The sequence below is a fragment of the Clytia hemisphaerica genome, unplaced genomic scaffold, assembly GCF_902728285.1.
Source record: "Clytia hemisphaerica strain Z4C2 unplaced genomic scaffold, Clytia hemisphaerica genome assembly, whole genome shotgun sequence".
Classification (NCBI taxonomy): Eukaryota; Metazoa; Cnidaria; class Hydrozoa; order Leptothecata; family Clytiidae; genus Clytia; species Clytia hemisphaerica.
In genome coordinates this window covers 254,046-272,724 of record NW_027103418.1, presented here as the reverse complement: position 1 = coordinate 272,724, position 18,679 = coordinate 254,046, and the positions used below count along the sequence as shown (strand labels likewise).

The 18,679-nt window shown below is 34.4% G+C and overlaps 1 protein-coding gene across 1 annotated transcript; it reads right to left on the bottom strand.

Moving 5' to 3' along the window:
• Positions 1-5,271: 5,271 nt before the first annotated feature.
• On the bottom strand, positions 5,272-15,479 carry LOC136797763 (serine/threonine-protein kinase tousled-like 1-B). The gene is made up of 22 exons (XM_067054354.1): positions 15,350-15,479; positions 15,008-15,085; positions 14,525-14,660; positions 14,166-14,239; positions 13,839-13,961; positions 13,564-13,590; positions 12,785-12,979; positions 12,537-12,613; positions 12,319-12,378; positions 12,085-12,170; positions 11,501-11,576; positions 10,926-11,093; positions 10,439-10,520; positions 10,005-10,096; positions 9,540-9,585; positions 9,088-9,131; positions 8,603-8,705; positions 8,339-8,405; positions 7,743-7,936; positions 7,158-7,211; positions 6,885-6,992; positions 5,272-6,619 (listed from the first exon to the last, which is right to left on the bottom strand). The coding sequence occupies exons 1-22, from the start codon at positions 15,407-15,409 to the stop codon at positions 6,434-6,436; spliced, it is 2,136 nt and encodes a 711-aa protein (XP_066910455.1). The 5' UTR covers positions 15,410-15,479; the 3' UTR covers positions 5,272-6,433.
• Between the last annotated feature and the right edge of the window lie 3,200 nt (positions 15,480-18,679).

Below are 18,679 nucleotides of genomic sequence, written 5' to 3'. Positions count from 1 at the left end.
AAGAATCAATAAAAGCACGAGAGTTCCGTAACTCAATGTTAGACTTCGGATTGTGTATCTATAAGGAAAAACAAAAAATCTGGTAAAAATAAATGTTTATGGGAAAATAATGAATAATGAATAATGAAAACTTGGCCGCATCGAATTCTGAAAATCGTCATTACGGTAAACATATCATTAATTTCCATCAGCCTAACGGGCAATCAAATTTTACGGAATCTTCTTCTATGATAAATTTTGAGTAAAACTGCCACGTGCGTTTGCGTAGGGTAAAATGAGGAAATGCGAAAAACTAATTTGGCAAAAATTTTTTGAAAAATGACCCTACAAGATTTGCCTATTTCTTTTTATTCCATGAAGAGATTACTTTCAAATAAAAAATGTATTAACAAGGAATGGGTAAGCTTTCTAGAAATCGAAACATAAATTGCATAGCTTTAACCAAAAAATAGCACTTTAGGATCAGAAACAGTCAAAAACCAGCTTTTTCCAATTTTTTTCGATTTACAGGAATTAATTCCTTGTTTGTTTTGATCTGAAATTTTCAGTAGGGGTGGCCAACATGGTTCCCTTGCTCATGTCAGGGGGGCCCGAGACGGGGGTAAGAGAATTAAAGTTTCTAAGTAAAATCTTAATTATCACCCAAAAAAGTGCCTTTTTTATGTCCATATCTTTTAAATAGATTGTCCCAGCCTTATCCCTCTTTCAGTAAAGCTTCCTATACCTTTTGTCCTTCAGAAAAACCAAAAATATTGGCCTTAATTGCTTGCTTTCAGTTCCTGTAGCCAGTAGTGTGACCCCCTGTATTTCTATTTGTGACCCCCTGTATTTCACGCAGGTTTTTTAATAGAGATGTCACATGACTCAAATCCCGCAGTCTTATTGGACTAGAGAAAGCGAAAGTGAAATCGCGCGATCTGATTGGATGAAAAAAGACAGCGGGAGCTGGAAACGAATGGAATTCTCTAGAATTCTCATTCGAAAACAAAATGGCGGCGAGAAAAGCACGTCTTTTATTTTGGACAAAAGGTTGTAAATTCTGGTTGATTTTAAGGTTTTATCTTATAGTCCAGTAGAATTTAGGGTCAACCTAGAAAAAATTATTATAAAAGGTTTCTATATACCGTTGCAAAGATAATTTTATCAGCTTTCAAATGAGGGGTAGAGTCAATTTTTTTGTCATGGGGAAAAAAAGTTATGGACCAAAGAGTGAGAGGGGGCTTTCTAAGCAAAAAGCAGTGACCCATTAAAAAATGTCAATTTTTAAAGTTTTTAAACAGCTAATTTTGATGGTTCCATCTGATAGAGCTGGAAGAGTAGATGTCCAGAATGGGGTCATTTGTAAAATTTGGTCAACCAAACCCTGAGAAAATAGTCATAATGGCTGAAAAATCGTCATTTTTAATGCTGACGTCAACACTTTAAAAATTAATTTCAGCACTCAAAACCACTTTCAACGGATGCGTCTCGAAGAGTACTATCGAATAGAGGTATAGTTTGTTGGGGTACCACGGCGAGATCTTGAGATATTTGCATTTCAAATTTTGATGACTCAGCAAAAAACCATCAAAATCGCTCAAATATGCTGAATATACCTCTCATTTGAAAGTTGATAAAATTATCTTTCCAACGGTATATACAAACCTTTTATAATAATTTTTTCTAGGTTGACCCTATTATGGGCGAATTTCTACTGGACTATTATCTTATCTCATTTACTTTAATTAGTAGAGGCTTCTTCAATGTTTGGGGAAGGTAAATCTATAAAAGTTAATTGTTTTTTGGTGGAAAAAAGTGTTTAAAAAAGCATTTTTTGTGCTCAAGGTTTATTTTTCTTCGCAAATTTTTGTCTTCAATCTTAAATAGACGAACGAGTATTTGACTGATGGTTATGATTTTTTCACAGAACATAGTAAAACTATTCAGGAACTTAGACCTTTTTACAGAATTTCAAAAAATCTGTTAGTTCTGGAGATATATTGAAAAGTTTAGACATGGGTAGTTCGCGTTCGTGTTTCGCGTTCCCAAACCAAACGCACGTGCTGCCCTAGGCTTTTGAAATTCAACAGAGCTTTCGGAAGGAATTGTATGTCAGAATAATAAAGGGTGCAATTGCACGCTTACCACTTACCGCCCGTTTCAGAACAATTTCGATAAGTGTGTAATTACACGCCTAAAAATTCTGCCATTTTGATAACCGTGCAATTGCGCGCTTACGGCCTCGGAACATAAGCGTGCAATTGAGAGAGGATTTCCCAGACTGAAGGTAAGGACTTTCAAATAAAATTAGTTTGGTTTTCAAAATTTGAGGGGAAAATTTTGGCCTGTCCACCCTATTAAAGTATTACCTAACCTACGACCCTGCCTATGCCCCCGACAGTCCGGGGTTTTTTTGATGCGTGCCCGGGGTCCGTATTATTTGTTTTTGAGAGACTACCCCGGACGCCCCAGACAGCCTGCCACAAGTGTTTCAACCGGTATTCCAACGAAGCCATATTTTGGTTTGTACAGAAATTTCGCCCGCTCAAATCGAAACAACAAAATGGTCAATCTCACTAAAGCAAAACATTGCGGCCACGGCATTTCCCTGGATAAAAATTCTGGTCACGTGACCATCCGTGATTTTAGACCAATGAAAACGCTTCATTTCCCCGGATTAAAGTTGTGTCTACACTAACACGCGCGAAATGGCTAGAAAGCGAGAGAAAAAACCGGGGGTCAAATTAAATTTTTCTTCCTTCTTGCGGCAAACATAGAAGACTTTAAGAGGCCATTTATTTAAGAAAGGGGTGTTATATCATAAATGAATTATGTAAGTAAGTGATATGTTAAGTAACGAGCTCATTAACAATTTTATTTTGAAGTTTGTTTTTAAAAACAGAACCCCCGTGTTATAAGATAATCTCATTTTCTTAACTTATGGACCCAATTGGAAGTCTTTGTAATACAGATAATTTGGCAGTGTAGTTGCAGCCTATACAAGAATTGGAATCTAAAGTCTGAAGTCGTAACTCCTTGTCAGTGACCCCGCAGAGAAGTTTTTAGTTGGCAGACACTGACTTTAGGTTGGTTGGGAAATCGTTTTATTTTGAAATGTAATCTTCACTTTAGATGAATACTTTTATTTATTTGGATTCATGAAAGGTTCAAGGTTTGTTTACTTTTTATTTCAAATTATTTCATTGATTTATTGAGCTGCAATAGCTGAATGAAAAACGAAGATTTTTGATAGTTATCATCGTGGGCTTGGCCGCCATTTTGAATTTCGATTTTTCTTCTCCTGTACTCGGCAATTTAGAGGTTGTTCGTAATACGCGATTTGGCTTACGCGTAACACTTGTGCCGCGCGGTCGCTTTTTATAGAATTGCTGACCGCGCGGGCTTTTTTCTAATTCATTGAAATATTCTTCCGTGGACAAACGCCGTCTTCCAAAAGATCTTGTAATGTCCTGATTTTGGCATTTCGTGTGTGAGGCCTGTATTTGAACCTTAAATCTCAAGCGTGGTTTGTTCAGCAATCAAATTCTAAAATCTAACCGAAAGCTGAAAAATGGATCCTGATCAGACAGAGAAAGGTAAGTAAAGTTAGTTTTTTTATTTTTAATTAATTTATTAACCTTGCCTAGTTTATAAAAAAAATCTCTCACTTTTTTTGAATTTACTATATTTGTGTGCTCGGCGATATACGTCCGGGGTAAATTTATGGCGCAAAAATTGGAGCCCCGGGGAAAAAGTTATTTTTTTCAGACCTCAGACATTTGCCCCGGACTGTCCGGGGCATAGGCAGGGTCGTCCTAACCTCTGCGAGCAGAGCTCTAATTTTTTCTTTCAAAAGATCGTTCGCGCACTGGTTCCTCGTTCGCGCACTGGTTCCTCGTTCGCGGACTGGGACTTATTTATTATTGACTGACTTATTATTCCAAGAAGAAGCCTTCAAATAAAGTGAAAACAAACTGAAAGAAGGACTTCAAGCTTGATTACGAGATGGTCAAAAAGGATTTATGTAAAAACCAAAAGTAAGTGAGAAAAGAGAAAAATAAGTTTGCCGTTCGTGCACTGGGCACACCCCTCTAATAGGAGCCCGGGAAAGGTGATTTCTACACAATTAAAAGAGATGTTGGCAAATATATACCTTCGCAAACACAAATATATGCTTCAAAAAGATCAGTCCATGTGGCCAGCTTTGTTCGCTCGACGTTATTGAAATTTCTTTAACAACTGGGCTACCATTTTAAAAATTAATCTTACGGCACCGAAATGAGGCGCGAAAAAAACTAGAATGACGTAATTTTAAAGTCAATAGCAATTTTTACCCCCTGAAACCCTAAAAATTGCCAATGTCAAACTGCAGATTTTTTCATGATTTTGATAGAGTCTAACGTTTTCCATATTTTTATAGAGTTTTTGAACATTTTGAAGTTTTCAAATTGGTTCAAATGGTCAAAACAGGCCAAAAATAGGCAAAAATGGCTGGTTTTTGCCCACTTTTCTTCAGGTAAACCCCCGGAATTTTTTTTTCGGAAATTTTTTTTTTTCAAATAGTTGTACTAATTATTTTGAGTATTTCTGCTAAGTTTTAAGTCATTTCCTTAGCTTGTTCAATATTGGCTGATGTTGTTGACAAGAAAACGGCTTCTCCATGGTTAATTCCTTACCCTCTGGCGCTTTAGAACCCCTACTTCAGACCCCCCCCCCAGGTGTTGCTACCCCGCACTCAGGAGCTGGTCTATTTAAACCAGGAGTCTTTTCTTTTACTTTGATCGGATCAGGTCCGGTTGGACTGGTCGCTGGTTGGAAAGTCAGATTCTTGACCAGCTGAGGGGTGGGTTCTTGACCAGGTTTTTTGTAAGATTTTACGAAATCGAGTCAGTAAAATGAGTCCCGGGTACATTCTTGACCAGTTTCAAAAACTGGTCAAGAATCCAACCAGACCTGATCCCTTTGATCTTATGAATGCGTGAATTATCAAGAGATTTATATTTATGAGCAAAATTACGTCTTACGAGGGAGTTTGTTAAGAAGTCACTGAACCATAAAAAAATTCGTTTTTACAACATAGATAGAACATAAGGTAGATAGTAAGGTATTTCCAAGAATTATAGCAAGAAACTCATTGTTTCATTTTATAATCTTAACGTGGCGGAGATGTACAGCCGTTTATATGTTCATGGTTTGAGTTAGTTGAACGGTTGAAGTGGTTGAATTCTGTTTTCTTCTAAGCAGGGGTTAATTTCGAAAAATATAGAAGGAGTCAAACAATAAGAAATCATATTTTGAATGCATTTCACTTTTTTTGCCTTAAGACTTTATATTTACATTGTTTGAGAAAAAATGCCTCCAATATTTCGTCGTAACATTTTTGTATTTTAAAGTTTCAAAATTCATAGCGTCTACTTGAAAAAAATATTGACACATTATAAATTTCTAGCGGACCTTCCTTGTTATAAGTGCAATCTTTTTGGATAAGCTTAGTAACTTGAGTGGAAAAATCAGTTTTCTGTTAGTGAATCAAACTTCACGGAGCTGACCAAGCTTGCAACTCTAAAAAGCCTAAAAAGTATTGAAGTACCTGAAAATATATGAATGGGAGGTTCAAGGATTTCAAATTGGTACATAAAGTCTACTAACTGTTATATAAGTGAAGAATTTGAAAAGTATATTCGTTAAAAAAAATTGAGCAGTTTACCTCACAATTTTTAACTAGAAAAAATCCGAAAGTATTTCGATTGTAGAAATTGATGAACTTCTATGAAAGCAGATGCAAAATTGATAGAATCAGCGATTATGTTGTTACTTATTGCTTTGTGAGACAAACTGCAAAAAATATGTAACACGGAATTAGAAGCCTCAGGTTCGCGACGAAAAAACTTCTGAAACTATCATATAATATCTATTTGTTGGGGAAGGGGAAAAATATTCAATTCCAAACCAAATATTTTCATTTGAAAATAAATTTTACATGGATGAGTTTTTAAATTTCAGCCACATAAAGTCTGTATAAGGGGTCGAGTTAATTTGTAACGAATAACAGTAACGAAATATTGTAGTGAAAAGCACACGCGAAAGTATGAAAAGGTAGAAATCGTTGCCAAAAACTTCATAGCAGACTTGTAGGTGGATGTGAGTTTGAAAAAACATCATCTCGAATTTTGCTAATGTAATTCTATACATCTGAAAGTAACTCCACGCTCGAAAGTTGATAGTATGATCTCAAAATCGATGTTAAATGATCGAAGAGTAAGTCAAAAGTCCAAAGATCAAAGGCTCGGTGAATCTAAATTCAAAGTGTGTGTCCCGCAGATGAAACTCTGAATGATGTCTGGGGTTATGCCACGAATCTACTGGTTCACCATCTCTTCTCCTTTCCTGCTTCTTCTTCTTTTTCTCAATACAAATACAATATGAAACACATCTTTTCTAGTAGTCTGATCGGTCAATTCGATAAAGACGTTGCAACTTCATTGAACGACTTTGATGAAGACGAGTCTAAATGATGTAAACGTTCTTGTTTTCTTATTTCATTTTGTATTTTCTTTGGTTTCAAATATGCATCCTCTGCTAACGCGAACACATCCGCGCGCTCGTCCTTTTTGTACGTCAAGCATCTCCGTATAAAGTTCTGAAGAATGAATAGACACAGATGAGAATGACTGATATATACAGATTTTAAAATAAAAGTCACTGACAAAGAAACAAACAAATACATTTGGCTATTTCTGGTTCTCGAGAAAAAACGTTACATTAATACTATCGGCTAATAATATATTGCGCATGTGCTGCCGTAGTTTTTATGAAAAGTATTCTTCATAAGATTTCACTTTAAAAAATATCGGTTTGCCGAAAAGCCTGACGGGGCAAGTCAAACAAAAAATCAAGACCCAAACCTTCGCTTCTTGGCTGACAGGTGGTTTGGCTGGAAAATCTAAATTGGTTGCTTTTAATATTGTGTTTTGTTCTAGTATGCTTGCTTGTGAAAGATTATGTCCAAACGGCTAAAAGGAAGAAAAAAAACATAAATCAATTACGACCTGAACAATATGTTTAATCTTGTGCTTCTCACTTTAAAGTTTTGTAGCGATGTATGTTTATAATTTTGTAATCTAAAAATCATTATAAATAGAAAGAATTCAAAAACAATGCAATGAATTATTACCCACCTTTCGACCGTAAAGCGCTTGAAAAAAGATAATTCCTACTGACCATACGTCGACCTGGAAAGAAGAAGAAAATAGATATAGATAGAGGTAAAGGCTATCGAAGTCTCTAAACCCACCTTTGATCTGATCAAAGGTTCCCTTACCATATTTCACGAACAAAGAATCGAGAAAACAAGAAAGACGATTAAAAAAAAGCGCGGTGACTATTTCTTGTGGTTTTCTAAATTTCTTGTGGTAACTAAATGTAATTTTACCTGACCCGACTAATGATACGAGGGAAATTGGGTACACAGAAACTTATGTGAGTAATTCGTTGAATGTGCACTAGGTTCCACAATACATCGTGATTTAGGTTAGAGTGAGTGCGCTTGTAGATAGTATAAGCCAACACGTAAAGGGTTGAGATGAATCCTAGAAGGCCCAACACAGAGCAGGGCATTCTCTGTAGAAAAGAAGCCAGTCTATATCATTAGTGGTTATGGATTTTTACAAAATCTATTTTAATCAGAATTCGGACTGTAATCTGCTGTAATTCGTTTAAAATACTTATGACTTGTAAAAAAGGTAAATGAACACAAAAATTACCTTCGAAGAGATTTTAGGTGGAGCTTTTCCAACAACGAAACATTCAGGAGGTAAATACCAGTATGTACCAGCTCCTTGAGAAGTTAAATCTATACTATCGTCACATCCATCTTCTGGTAAAATCTTGCTTAAACCGAAATCTGTTAGTTTCACTTCCCAGCTCATAAAGCCATCGTTTTCGAGTAGAATATTGCCTGATTAGAGAGAGAAAGAAGAATAAATTAGATAGATAGAGTCGATATTTTACGTGGATAGCCCAGTAATCTAGGACTTTTAGACAGTCTTTCGATTGTTTTCACGGGGTCCACGGCCAGCCAACTCGGCTATCTATGAAATGAACGGAACATTGGAAGGAGCAGGGATTCGAACCGCGAATCCCTGGTTTGAGACTCTGACGCCTTTAAGCACTTGGCAATCGCTCCTTGATAAATTACATTGATAATGATTATAATAGACCACATATCGAAAAATATATCGAAAAGCTTATTTAGCGTTCTACGAGATAAAGGTTTGTTTTATTATCAGTATTCTGATATTAGTAAGTGGATTCAACAACAATGATCATGACTAAAGTGAAAGGGCAAGTGAAATCATACCTGGTTTGAGATCGTAGTGTATAACAGGAGGTTTTCGTTCATTGAGATACTTTAGAGCATTGACAACCTACGAAGAAAGATTAAGGCAGATGTTAGAAAAACTACGGTTTTACTGTGGTCCAGAAAAATTGCGTGAAGTATCATCACTTTACTACCTAGAGAGCATTTATCATAAATCATAAATCTAAATCTGGAGCCTTTATGCCTCTACGGGTCCGTCTCATCATGTTGCAAATATGAAGAATCGAACTAAAAAACCGTTACCTGCATCATAATTGCTCGAGTCTCTTTTTCTGGTATATTTTTTTGTTGCTTCAATAAAAAGTCTAAGTCGTTGCCGCAGCAATATTCTAGAACTGTTACAAAGCTGAAAAAGAACGAAAAATACGGTTCGTTAGAAATTTTCATAACCTAATAGTGATAGGACTGGATAATGGAATAATCAATCCATGATATGCACCATCGCAATGTCTTCTGACATTACATCACTGACCCAACAGCTGCTTGGTAAGTGACGTAAAATCAAACAATACGTCACTTTCAACCAATCAGCTGTTGGGTCCATGGAAGCCATTGCAATGGTACATATCATGGATAGCACAAAAAGTCAAATACCTATGGAATTAATTCAAGCTTCAATAAGGGATCAAGTGATTTTTTATTTCCGTTACACAATACGTACACAAATTCGCAGGAAACCAACGTTCCAGCTTTAAATTAATAAATTGACAAAAGGAAAATAATCTCACCTATTTGAATCTATTTCAAATACATCGTGAAGTTTGACTATCCTCTAAAAAAAGAAGAGATTTTCATTTTCTTTCAAATTTCAGACCTTTTTTGCCATAATCATGTAATCAGCAACACGAATCAACGTTCATAATAATTTCAACGATTTTTATCAAAAATTACTACCAGAATGAGACTTGTTGGCAAGACTAATCTTTAATAGACCTTTTCATAAATTACGTCACGAATATCACTTGCCTCGTATTCAAACAATTACCATGGTGATTATATCCCTTGAGACATCAAAAAAAAAATTTATGAATAGAAAAAAGTTTTAATGAAATCCGCTGGGAGTTAATCACCTTGGTAATAGTTTCAAAACGAGGCAAGTGATGTTCGTGACGTAATTTATGAAAAGGTCTATTGCTAATTAATTTGGTAGATTTCATTGAATCAATAACAACAAACTTACCGGATGATTAAGTGATCTATGTATGTTGTATTCCCTAACAGCATGTCTGAAAAGAAAGATAATAGTCAAACTTAGTGAACACTTACTTACGCGGTGGGTTAAGAGCATTGTAAAACTGGTCTCTACTTGCGCGCGCTGCGATCACACCTTTTGGTTTCAATCATTTTTGCTTGGAAAAGAGATGACGTCATAAAAATGTAGCGGGCGCTCGAGAAAACAGTTGAATACAACTTTTTTCAATCGTTACGTCGGATCGCGTTAATGGAATTGTTTCATTTTTCTTCGACCAATAGCATGAAAGCTTTGCTCGAAAAAAGTGCGATCGCAGCGCACGCTGAGAACGGCCTTAAAATGAATTTATTCACATAACTTATACTATCGTAAAGCCCGAAGGGTTTGATATACGGCCTTTGTAGAAAATTGAAGCAGTTTGAAGAACTTCAAGACTGAAGTCTGATTTCTTACTTTATGTAATTTGCTTTTTTATCTTCTTTCCAGTCTTTGTTGAGTTGATGAACTTTACATGCAACGTATCTCAGCTCTTTTAGATCAAAAGCCTAAAAAGACAAACAGAATTCATGATTGGAAAGTAGTTTTGGACCTGTTTGGACTTGGAAATTGTGATGTCTTACCTTAACGACACAAACTAAGCTTTTAAAGGTTTTATACAAGTCTATTTTCTTCATCTGCCGAGAGTACTCGATGATATCAGAGCTTGTTCAAATTAAAAGAATGAGAATTTGATTTATTATTTAGAACTCTCAATTTCATGCCGCCCGTATTGACGACAATCATCAGCTAAAAATCTATAGGTCTTATATAAATATGTTGCTTGGCCTGAGAGAGAACTAATAGCAAATTTTCTAAAAAGTTCAAATTCAAATTCAAAATGACTTTACCTTGAAAACTTCGCTGAATCCACCTTTCCCAATAAGTTGAAGTAGTAGATATTGACTGTTAAGGATGGGGTTCGTGTTATACCTGAATAAGATAAAAACGATTATGGTTCTGCCTCGGAGAGGTAAAAAATAGCAAATATTTATTTTATAATAGCAAGTTGTCTTCAAATAAAATTATCTTATTTCAAGAGAATTAATAGAAGAAAGTTAATGAAGGAAGTTGAATTAATAATTGAAAGTACTGTATTGTATAAGTATTGAACTAATTGAAAGGAATTGAAGGAAGCTATTGATCAGCATCTCTTCTTAAAAAATCTTTTTTTTGTACTTTCTCTATTATAACTTTTAGTCCAGTTTGATCTGGATGTTTTTTACAGGCACTTTTTTTGAAATGTTGAATTGTTTTTGATAGTGACAAGAAGACGGTTTTTGTACTTCAAATAGTCGATAATGATTATTTAAAAAAATGAATTAAATGAAAATTAACCTTGACTGATCTTCGTTATGAACTCGTTTAAGTTCTCTGATATGAATATTTCTTCCACGTTCCAATTTTTCTAATTCCTGTTGCAGTTCCTGTTCTTCCTTTTTGATTTGATTTGTTCGTAGCCTCAAGATCTCCTCCTGTTCATGATATTCTGAGAATGATAATGCACTAAAATCGAAAAAAAAAATACAACGAATGAAAACGATTTCCCTCGCAAGAACTAAATTCTGAGGTATCTAATTTTTACGGTTTTGGCTGTCTACTACGAAAATTAGCTCCGTGAAAAACAACCACTAAAAATCAATAGAAGAAAACCCTAGAAAAAATTAAAAATCACAACAAGAAGTGAGTATTCCACTGCAAAAACTGGTTCTGCCAATGAAAATTTCACATAAAAATAAATCTTTTTTTGCAAAAAAATAGTTAACATGAGAAAAAAAATTCAAAAAATGGTTTATCTTCTCCACAAAACAGACACAAATTCAAAAAAGAATTATGAATGATAACATTTGAACTAAGGTTTATTTAAGGGAACAATTTAGGTCATTGACGAAAGCTTTAAAACTGCATTTTACCTTACTGGCACACCAGGCCTCCTGAAACCATCTTCATCCACAAGACCTTTGCCCTTCTTTTCTTTCTTTTCGAGAGCTGAAAATAAGCATAATAAGGAAGGCAAATTTAAAGGAAAAACTGATTTATTTTCTACACTTTTGGTGCATTGTACAGTCTTGAGACCTGAAAATTTTGGCAATCTGTTTGAAATTGTTAATGAGGAATTTAATTAGCTTTCAGAATATCGAAATAGAATTAAAACATCATTTCTACATCAAGAGCTATAGCGGTTTGAAGATTTTATGAAAGTTGGGATGTTTTGCTCCCTCGGACTATAATTCCTCAAAAAGGCCCGGGCTAGGTAGGGTTAAAAGGTAATTGCTTTCTAGAAATAGAAAAAATGCAACATCAAAAGATGGATTAAAAAAAAACCGTAGGGGTCATTTTTGGAGGATAAAACCCTCTGATGTTTTACCTAAACTTCATAACCCCTGGATGTTTGACAAACTTTGAGGCACCCATTTGGATAGTTCGTTTGTTGACAGCTTTTTGCCTTCTCTAACAGTATGTGAAAAGTATGTGAAATATATAATGTGAAACTAACCTCTCTCTGAAGGTGGCCTCCTTTTTAGTAAATGTTTTTTCTGTTTATCTAGATCCTCTTTTTGTTGTTGTACATTGCTTAGTTTCCTAAAAGAGAAACCAAATAATTCTAATATAATAAAATAAAAAATGAGTTTTGAAATGGGTTTTTCACAAATACAGAAGAAAATAAGAAATAAGAAATTGAATAAATCAACCTCAACCCTAAACAATGTTATCAATAATGGAAAATTACTTGTTTATTTCAGAAAAAGCATAGCCATCACTCCATTGCTCTACGAATGATGCACCTTGACTAAATAAAAAATCAAAAGAAAAATAACATTATTTGATATAGTACACACAAAGGTTTGTTTGAAAAAATGATATATTATTGAAAATAACATCATGCTTAAAATTTCTAAATATTAAAGCCAAATTAGTAAAGTCATAAGTTGACAAATCCCTACTTACCGTACAGTATTGAATTGACCTAGTCGTAATCTATTCCTCATTGTGTCTTCACGCGTTTTCTTCCGATCTGAAGATGTCTGAAAATTAATAATATTCATGATTAATCTGAGTAAGGAGAGAGCATTGGCAAGCACAAAGAATTTATAATAAAATAAAGCAAGATCAAGAAAAGATGCCTTTAAATTGAGATTATCAAAGAAGTGATAAATATAATAATGCTGAAATTATAATAGAGCTAATTATTTTACCTGTTTTATTAAAAAGTCTTTAATTAATTCTACACTACGTTGACATTTCTCTTTTAATTGTTTTTCGTTAACTACATATGTTCGAAGCTGCTGTTGCAGTTGTTGACATTCACGCTGCAGCTCTTCATTGGCCACATTGTTATTGTGGGTAGGACTGCCACCTCGCAAGTGATTCTCAGCTATTGTTTCCAATTGCTAAAATACAAAACAAGGAAATCAACTTTTTAGAAAGGGTTGGACATTGAGGTTTCATTATTTAAATGAAATTTCTTCTTCGGTTACTTGAACCTATTATTTAGGCTGGGCTTAAAAAATTGTTGCTTTGCCGTCACCGACCCTAGATTTTGGAGGTGGGTCGGTTGGTCGGAATTTCTTTTTTTATTTTGGCGATTTATGAAATTTTTGTCCATGGAAGGGTTAACGGTTTGTTTACATTTAGGTAATTTTGAATAAAAAACAGAAGTGCTAGCAGGGAATTTTCGATTCTTATGCTTGAGACAAACAAGATACGAGTTTTGATTTTTTATTATTTGAAGTTTTTGAAGGAAAAAAAATCTTCTTTAAAATGGCAATAACATTTTTTGGGTTGGCAGGTTTCGAGGTAGGGTCGGTCGGGTGACGGAAAACCAACAATTTTTTAAGTCCAGCCTAAATAAGAGGTTCAAGTAACTGAAGAAGAAATTTCATTTAAATAATGATTAAAAGTTTATTTAGCCCTTAATGATTAAAGATAGATGGACAGGTAGTGCAACACAAGAGATGTATAATGGGTGACTTACAGATATATCCGTGAAGTTGAGATCCGTCTAAAAACAATAAAATAAAACTAAGTTAAAAAGGATGCTCTAAATGCTGCAAATGTTAATAAAACGAATTGCCTGAGTATGCACTAAATTTATCACTATCAGTAAACCTCTTTCAAAAGGGAAAGGCAACAATTTTAACTTGGTAGAGCTAGAATTGAATATTATTAATTTTTGAGAGTAGTGAGATTAGAAATGGACATAAAACAAAATTTAGGTAGCTCACCATAGATATACCTGAAGATATTTACCTGAACACCCCTACTTGTAACAGCTATATCGTTATTTGCAACTGAAGGAGATCTTGCAACAGGCTGTTGTGACTGTTGCCTGATCTGGGAATACAAATGATTCCTGGATGGACTTGAAGCATCCTAGAGAAAATGTAATAAGATTTAACACTAACAAGCCTAGGAGATAACGTAGACAATTCAATATTGGCTGAATAAGCTATTATTTCACAAAAAATAGAATCTACTAGTAGAGAACTTTTATTTGGACAATGAAAAAACTGAAATGTTTTATTTGTAAAGAAGCCATGGTTTTAAGGTAAAGGAGAAAAAGCGCCTAAGTAATACCTTTTTGAAAAATTCTGCAATAGTTGGGGGAGGTGGTGGTTCACTGCTTAGTACTCTTGTTGCTTTAATCAAGCCTGAAAATGAAAATTGAAAGTTATATTCATACACTGAAATGAATAAAAGAAGTCCAAATTTGAAAAGAATATAAAAAAGCAAACAATTTTCCAAAATTTGTAATCCAAAGTGGACAACAAACCCCTCGTCTACTCTAACCCTGTCTCAGTAATTACTTTTACCCTTTACCCATCTTGTTGTTATATTCTTGAATGCCTATCCTTGTTTAAAGGGAAGTTAAGGCAGGTTGATGGGGAATAAAACACATTATTTCTTAACAACAAAATATCATTTTAGCTCCCTACCTTCAGAGTTCCTTTCAACTGATGAAGTTGCATTGGATTTTCGTTTTCGCCCTTTTGTAGGTGGTGGAGTCTTTGATTTTGGTGGTGGTGCAGGACTCAGAAGTGGATCAGTTGAAATAGGATTGTACAAATTTACCTAAAATAATTGACTTTCTGGTTGAGCTTTTTCTGATTTCAATTTTTTATAAGCCAATTATTTTAAAAAGATTAACTAAATGGAAAATAAAATTTTAATTTTAACAGTTTTGAGCTCCAACAACCTTGAAAGAGAACTTATCTTAAGGGCAGAAATTTTCGCCAAATTTAATTTCGCGGTTTGGAGAATTTTTTGTTTAAAACATGGCCTTTCTTGCCCTACTAAAAACAATTTTAGGGGTGATTTTCAAAATCTTGAGAATATTTGTGTTTTGCGGAATTCTTCCCTTAAGATACCTCTAGAAAAGGCAAAAATTGTTTAATCTTTAAAGTTCAACTTTCACCTACATGGACTGGCGGCATATCTGATGAGTCAGAGCCAGAACTGCCACCATTCTGAGATGCAATATCACAAGTTGGATATGGCTATGAAAATAAAAAAGAAATATTTGCTTTTGAACACTACAAGACAATTTATCTTATTGGTATGGATAATGCTTTGCTTCCATGTTCTTTATATTTAATACCATAGGGTAAATTTGTGAAACCCCTTCTCAGATTATATACAGCTCAGCTAAGCTTGAGAAGGGTTTTGGAGTTTTAGTAAAATAGTAATTACATCTATTTACATTTCACTTGTTAAGTAGGGCCATTTGAAATGAAATGAAAACTGAAGCTTAAATCACTTACTTTTGTAGAGAACAGCCTTGCTTCCAGTAATTCACGTTTCTGTGGGTCTATTTTATCCATTAATTGCAAGTAAAAACATTAAATATTTTTCAATTTCTTATTCTTCACTAAAAGTTTTTATTGTTGTAAATCTATGATGAAATAAAAATAAGTAATAAAATTTGTTTCGATATAAGATAGTTTTTAATTTTCATTTGGTGGCACACACAAAAACCATATACACTTTCTTGGAGCACTGATATGAGATACTTAAATGGGAAAATTTTTTGCAGGGATTAAATTTGCAGCTGGGCTCATCGTGAAATTTTAAGAGTTAATTTTGCGGATGACACTATTGGGAGACAATATTTTCACCATTTTGTGTTTTTAACTGCAAAATCATGCATCTTGGTTATTGAATTGTGCATTATTAGCGCTTCTTTGATGCCAGTAAACATTTAAAAAGTAGTTTATTTCTCATTTTCTAGTTTGTTGAAAAATAATGCCGGATAAGGTCTTTCCAAATTTCCAATGGGACTTTTTGCGAATGACACCCAATTCCGCAAAAATCTGCTCGAGTGACTTAGGGCAAGTCTAAAAAACATAACAGTTTACCCTAAGTTTTTGCGACCAATAGCAGCCAGAGATCCACTTAGGGCTCTAAAGTACCTCTATACCTTGAAGTTTATCAATCAGGTGACCTAATGTGACCTAATTTTAAATATCACCCCAAAAATCTATAATAAAAGAAATTGTGATCATGAGGTCATAATTTGATCGAATTTGGTGACGTCATGAATCATATAATTGCTATATATAATATCAAAAATACATGTCCAATCTTTCCCAAATTCGAATCAAAGATGCATCAAACTGAAATGTAACTTTTTGAAAAAAAACTTGATGACGTCAGAATTTATTTGCTGACATCATCAAAACTTTCAAAAACTTTTTATTTTTAAACTTAGGCATCATTAAGATGCATCTTTGGTCCAAATACAAAGATTTGACATGTACTTAGAGTTAGAGCTTTTTTATGATTTATGACGTCATAATTTGATGACGTCAAAATTCACACTTTCCTTAAAAATTAATTTTTAGGTTATTGGCCCAGCGCTAGCGATAGGGCCTTTCATTTGCAACTTTCCGTCCTTCCGTTGTCTGTCCGTCCGTTTTGGTAGAAACGGCGCTTAAAACCAGTACAACACTTTTTGCCATCTGGACAGGGAAAAGCTTGCTAAAGTCGGATACTGGCTATAAAAGATATATTTTCTGATTCCGCGCTCCTTCAAAACAATTTTCAAAACAAAACAAGATGGCGGTCGAAGCGAGGAGGTTGATTCATACTTTCTTGAACATTTTCTTTGCTTTTGTGGTCAAGAGATTTTCAAACCATAGAAATTTTGTAAAGATTTTTCTTTATAAACCTTTTTCAACATTCTGCCATATCTTATAGTCTTTGCTCAAGTTTTCATAAAGTTTTATGAGTGAAAATTCTACCTTAAATCACTTTCATTTTTAGTTTCTTGTTTTCAAAAAGACTTTATTTTTAGGAAATAATGGCTTCTGATATAGAAATAAATAAACTGAAATGCAGCTCATGTGTAAATTTGAATAAGATTGGAACTTTTTTCTTGATGCTACAGAAGAAAACAGTCACTTCTGGATCTGTCGCTGTTAACAACGGTCAGTACAACAGTGGTGGGACGTGGTATGATTTTCAAACCCAACACATAATTATTTCAAGTAAACTGATTATGGAATATGTTAATGGAGACTAACATGGAGCTCATATGTAAATTGGAACAAGATTGGAACTTTTTCCATGATGCTACGCGTGCGTGAAAATGATTTTTCCTGGATCTGTCTCGTTTGACGAAAGGTGTGGTGGCTTGATTTTTCAAACTCGACAAAGAATTATTTCAAATAAGCTGATTATGGAATATGTTAATTTGAACAAGATTGGGACTTTTTTCACAATTCTACACATTAAATAAAATGGTCATTTCTGGATCTGTCACATTAAACGGTTTCAAATTGACTCACATCGATCACATAATTATTTAAAGTATATAAACTGATTCTGGAATCTGTTAATGGACACTTAAATGCAGCTCAAGGGTAAATTTGAACTAGATTGAAACATTTTTCATGGTTGCAATGCATCAACAGTGAAAATGGTCATTTCTGGATCTGTCACATTAATTGTTAACTCACATTATTAATTTATTAGCCTGGATATGCAGACTGTAAACTATTTCACCGTCTAGTTTTTTAAGATTATTTTTCTGGTTTACGGTCTGGTCCAACTATTACTAACATGCCTACAGGGATATTTCTCCCTGCATATATGTGAGTGCAGGTGAGTGCACCTTATTTGTTAAAAAGCGCCCACTCACTAAGCAGAATATTTGCAGGATTTTTTTATATTTTTCCAGTTTTTCTATGGGTGCGCATAATTTATGGAAAAAGCTGACCTTGTGAAAAAAGATAAACAAATGAAAATGAAAACACAGGTTCATTTCTAAACAAAATGGCCGTTGGAAAGTAGCCTTTATAAAATGTGGCTGATGTTTTTAAGTTAATTATGTGTGTCTGCCTGGGTTTTCAAAGTTTTGATAGTCTGTCAACAAGGGTTCACTCACAGGCAGTATCAAACAAACTGTACACGACTTTTTTAGTTACACCGGACTCCAAATTTTGTATGTTGAGGTAAGACTTTTTTTCTGAAATTTTGAGCCTGGATACCCAGGCTAGAATTTTATTGGAAAGTTGAATGTAGTTGAAGACATTTTCGCGAGGGGGGTCCGCTGCTAAGGCCTGGTAAAATATTTTATTGGCCAAAGACTGACGTTACAGGCAAAACTGTGTCTGAAAAAAAAGCATATTACAAGCATATTACTGAGCTTGCTTTTGAGGTGTGTAAGTGAAAATTTTATTTTCTATTAGAAAACGTAATGACAAATCTTTGTTTTTTTATTTATTAACATCTCTTTGTGTCATTACTTATTTCCATATCCTCATGTATAGCAGTATAACAGATTTTGGAAAAATTGGAGACTCGAATTTTTCGGGAAAAAAAAGCATTTGATAAACATACTTCAAGCCTGAGTCTAAAATATCTCTAAGCATAACTGAGCTTGTTTCCAAAAAACATATGCTTATAAAAAAAACATGTAGCCTCCTTTTCAAAAGTTTTCCACCCAGGACATTTTTATTCCAACCCCCCGCTTATTAAGTTTTGAGATTTTTTCCAACCTCCCCCCCCCCCCCGCTTATTCCAAAACCCCCCAGCCTCTATTAGGTACCCGAGGAGAGTATTCAACCTGATGAGCCTTCGCCTGTGTACCT

What these genes read in the sequence shown, in the direction of transcription:
- LOC136797763 (XM_067054354.1), bottom strand. Translation starts at nt 15,409, where the DNA reads ATGGATAAAATAGACCCACAGAAACGTGAATTACTGGAAGCAAGGCTG. An exon ending in TTACAAGTAGGGGTGTTCAG is followed by an intron (nt 13,591 to 13,838) that starts GTAAATATCTTC and finishes TATTGTTTTTAG; the next exon opens with ACGGATCTCAACTTCACGGA. An exon ending in GCTTTTTCTGAAATAAACAA is followed by an intron (nt 12,171 to 12,318) that starts GTAATTTTCCAT and finishes TTTCTCTTTTAG; the next exon opens with GAAACTAAGCAATGTACAAC.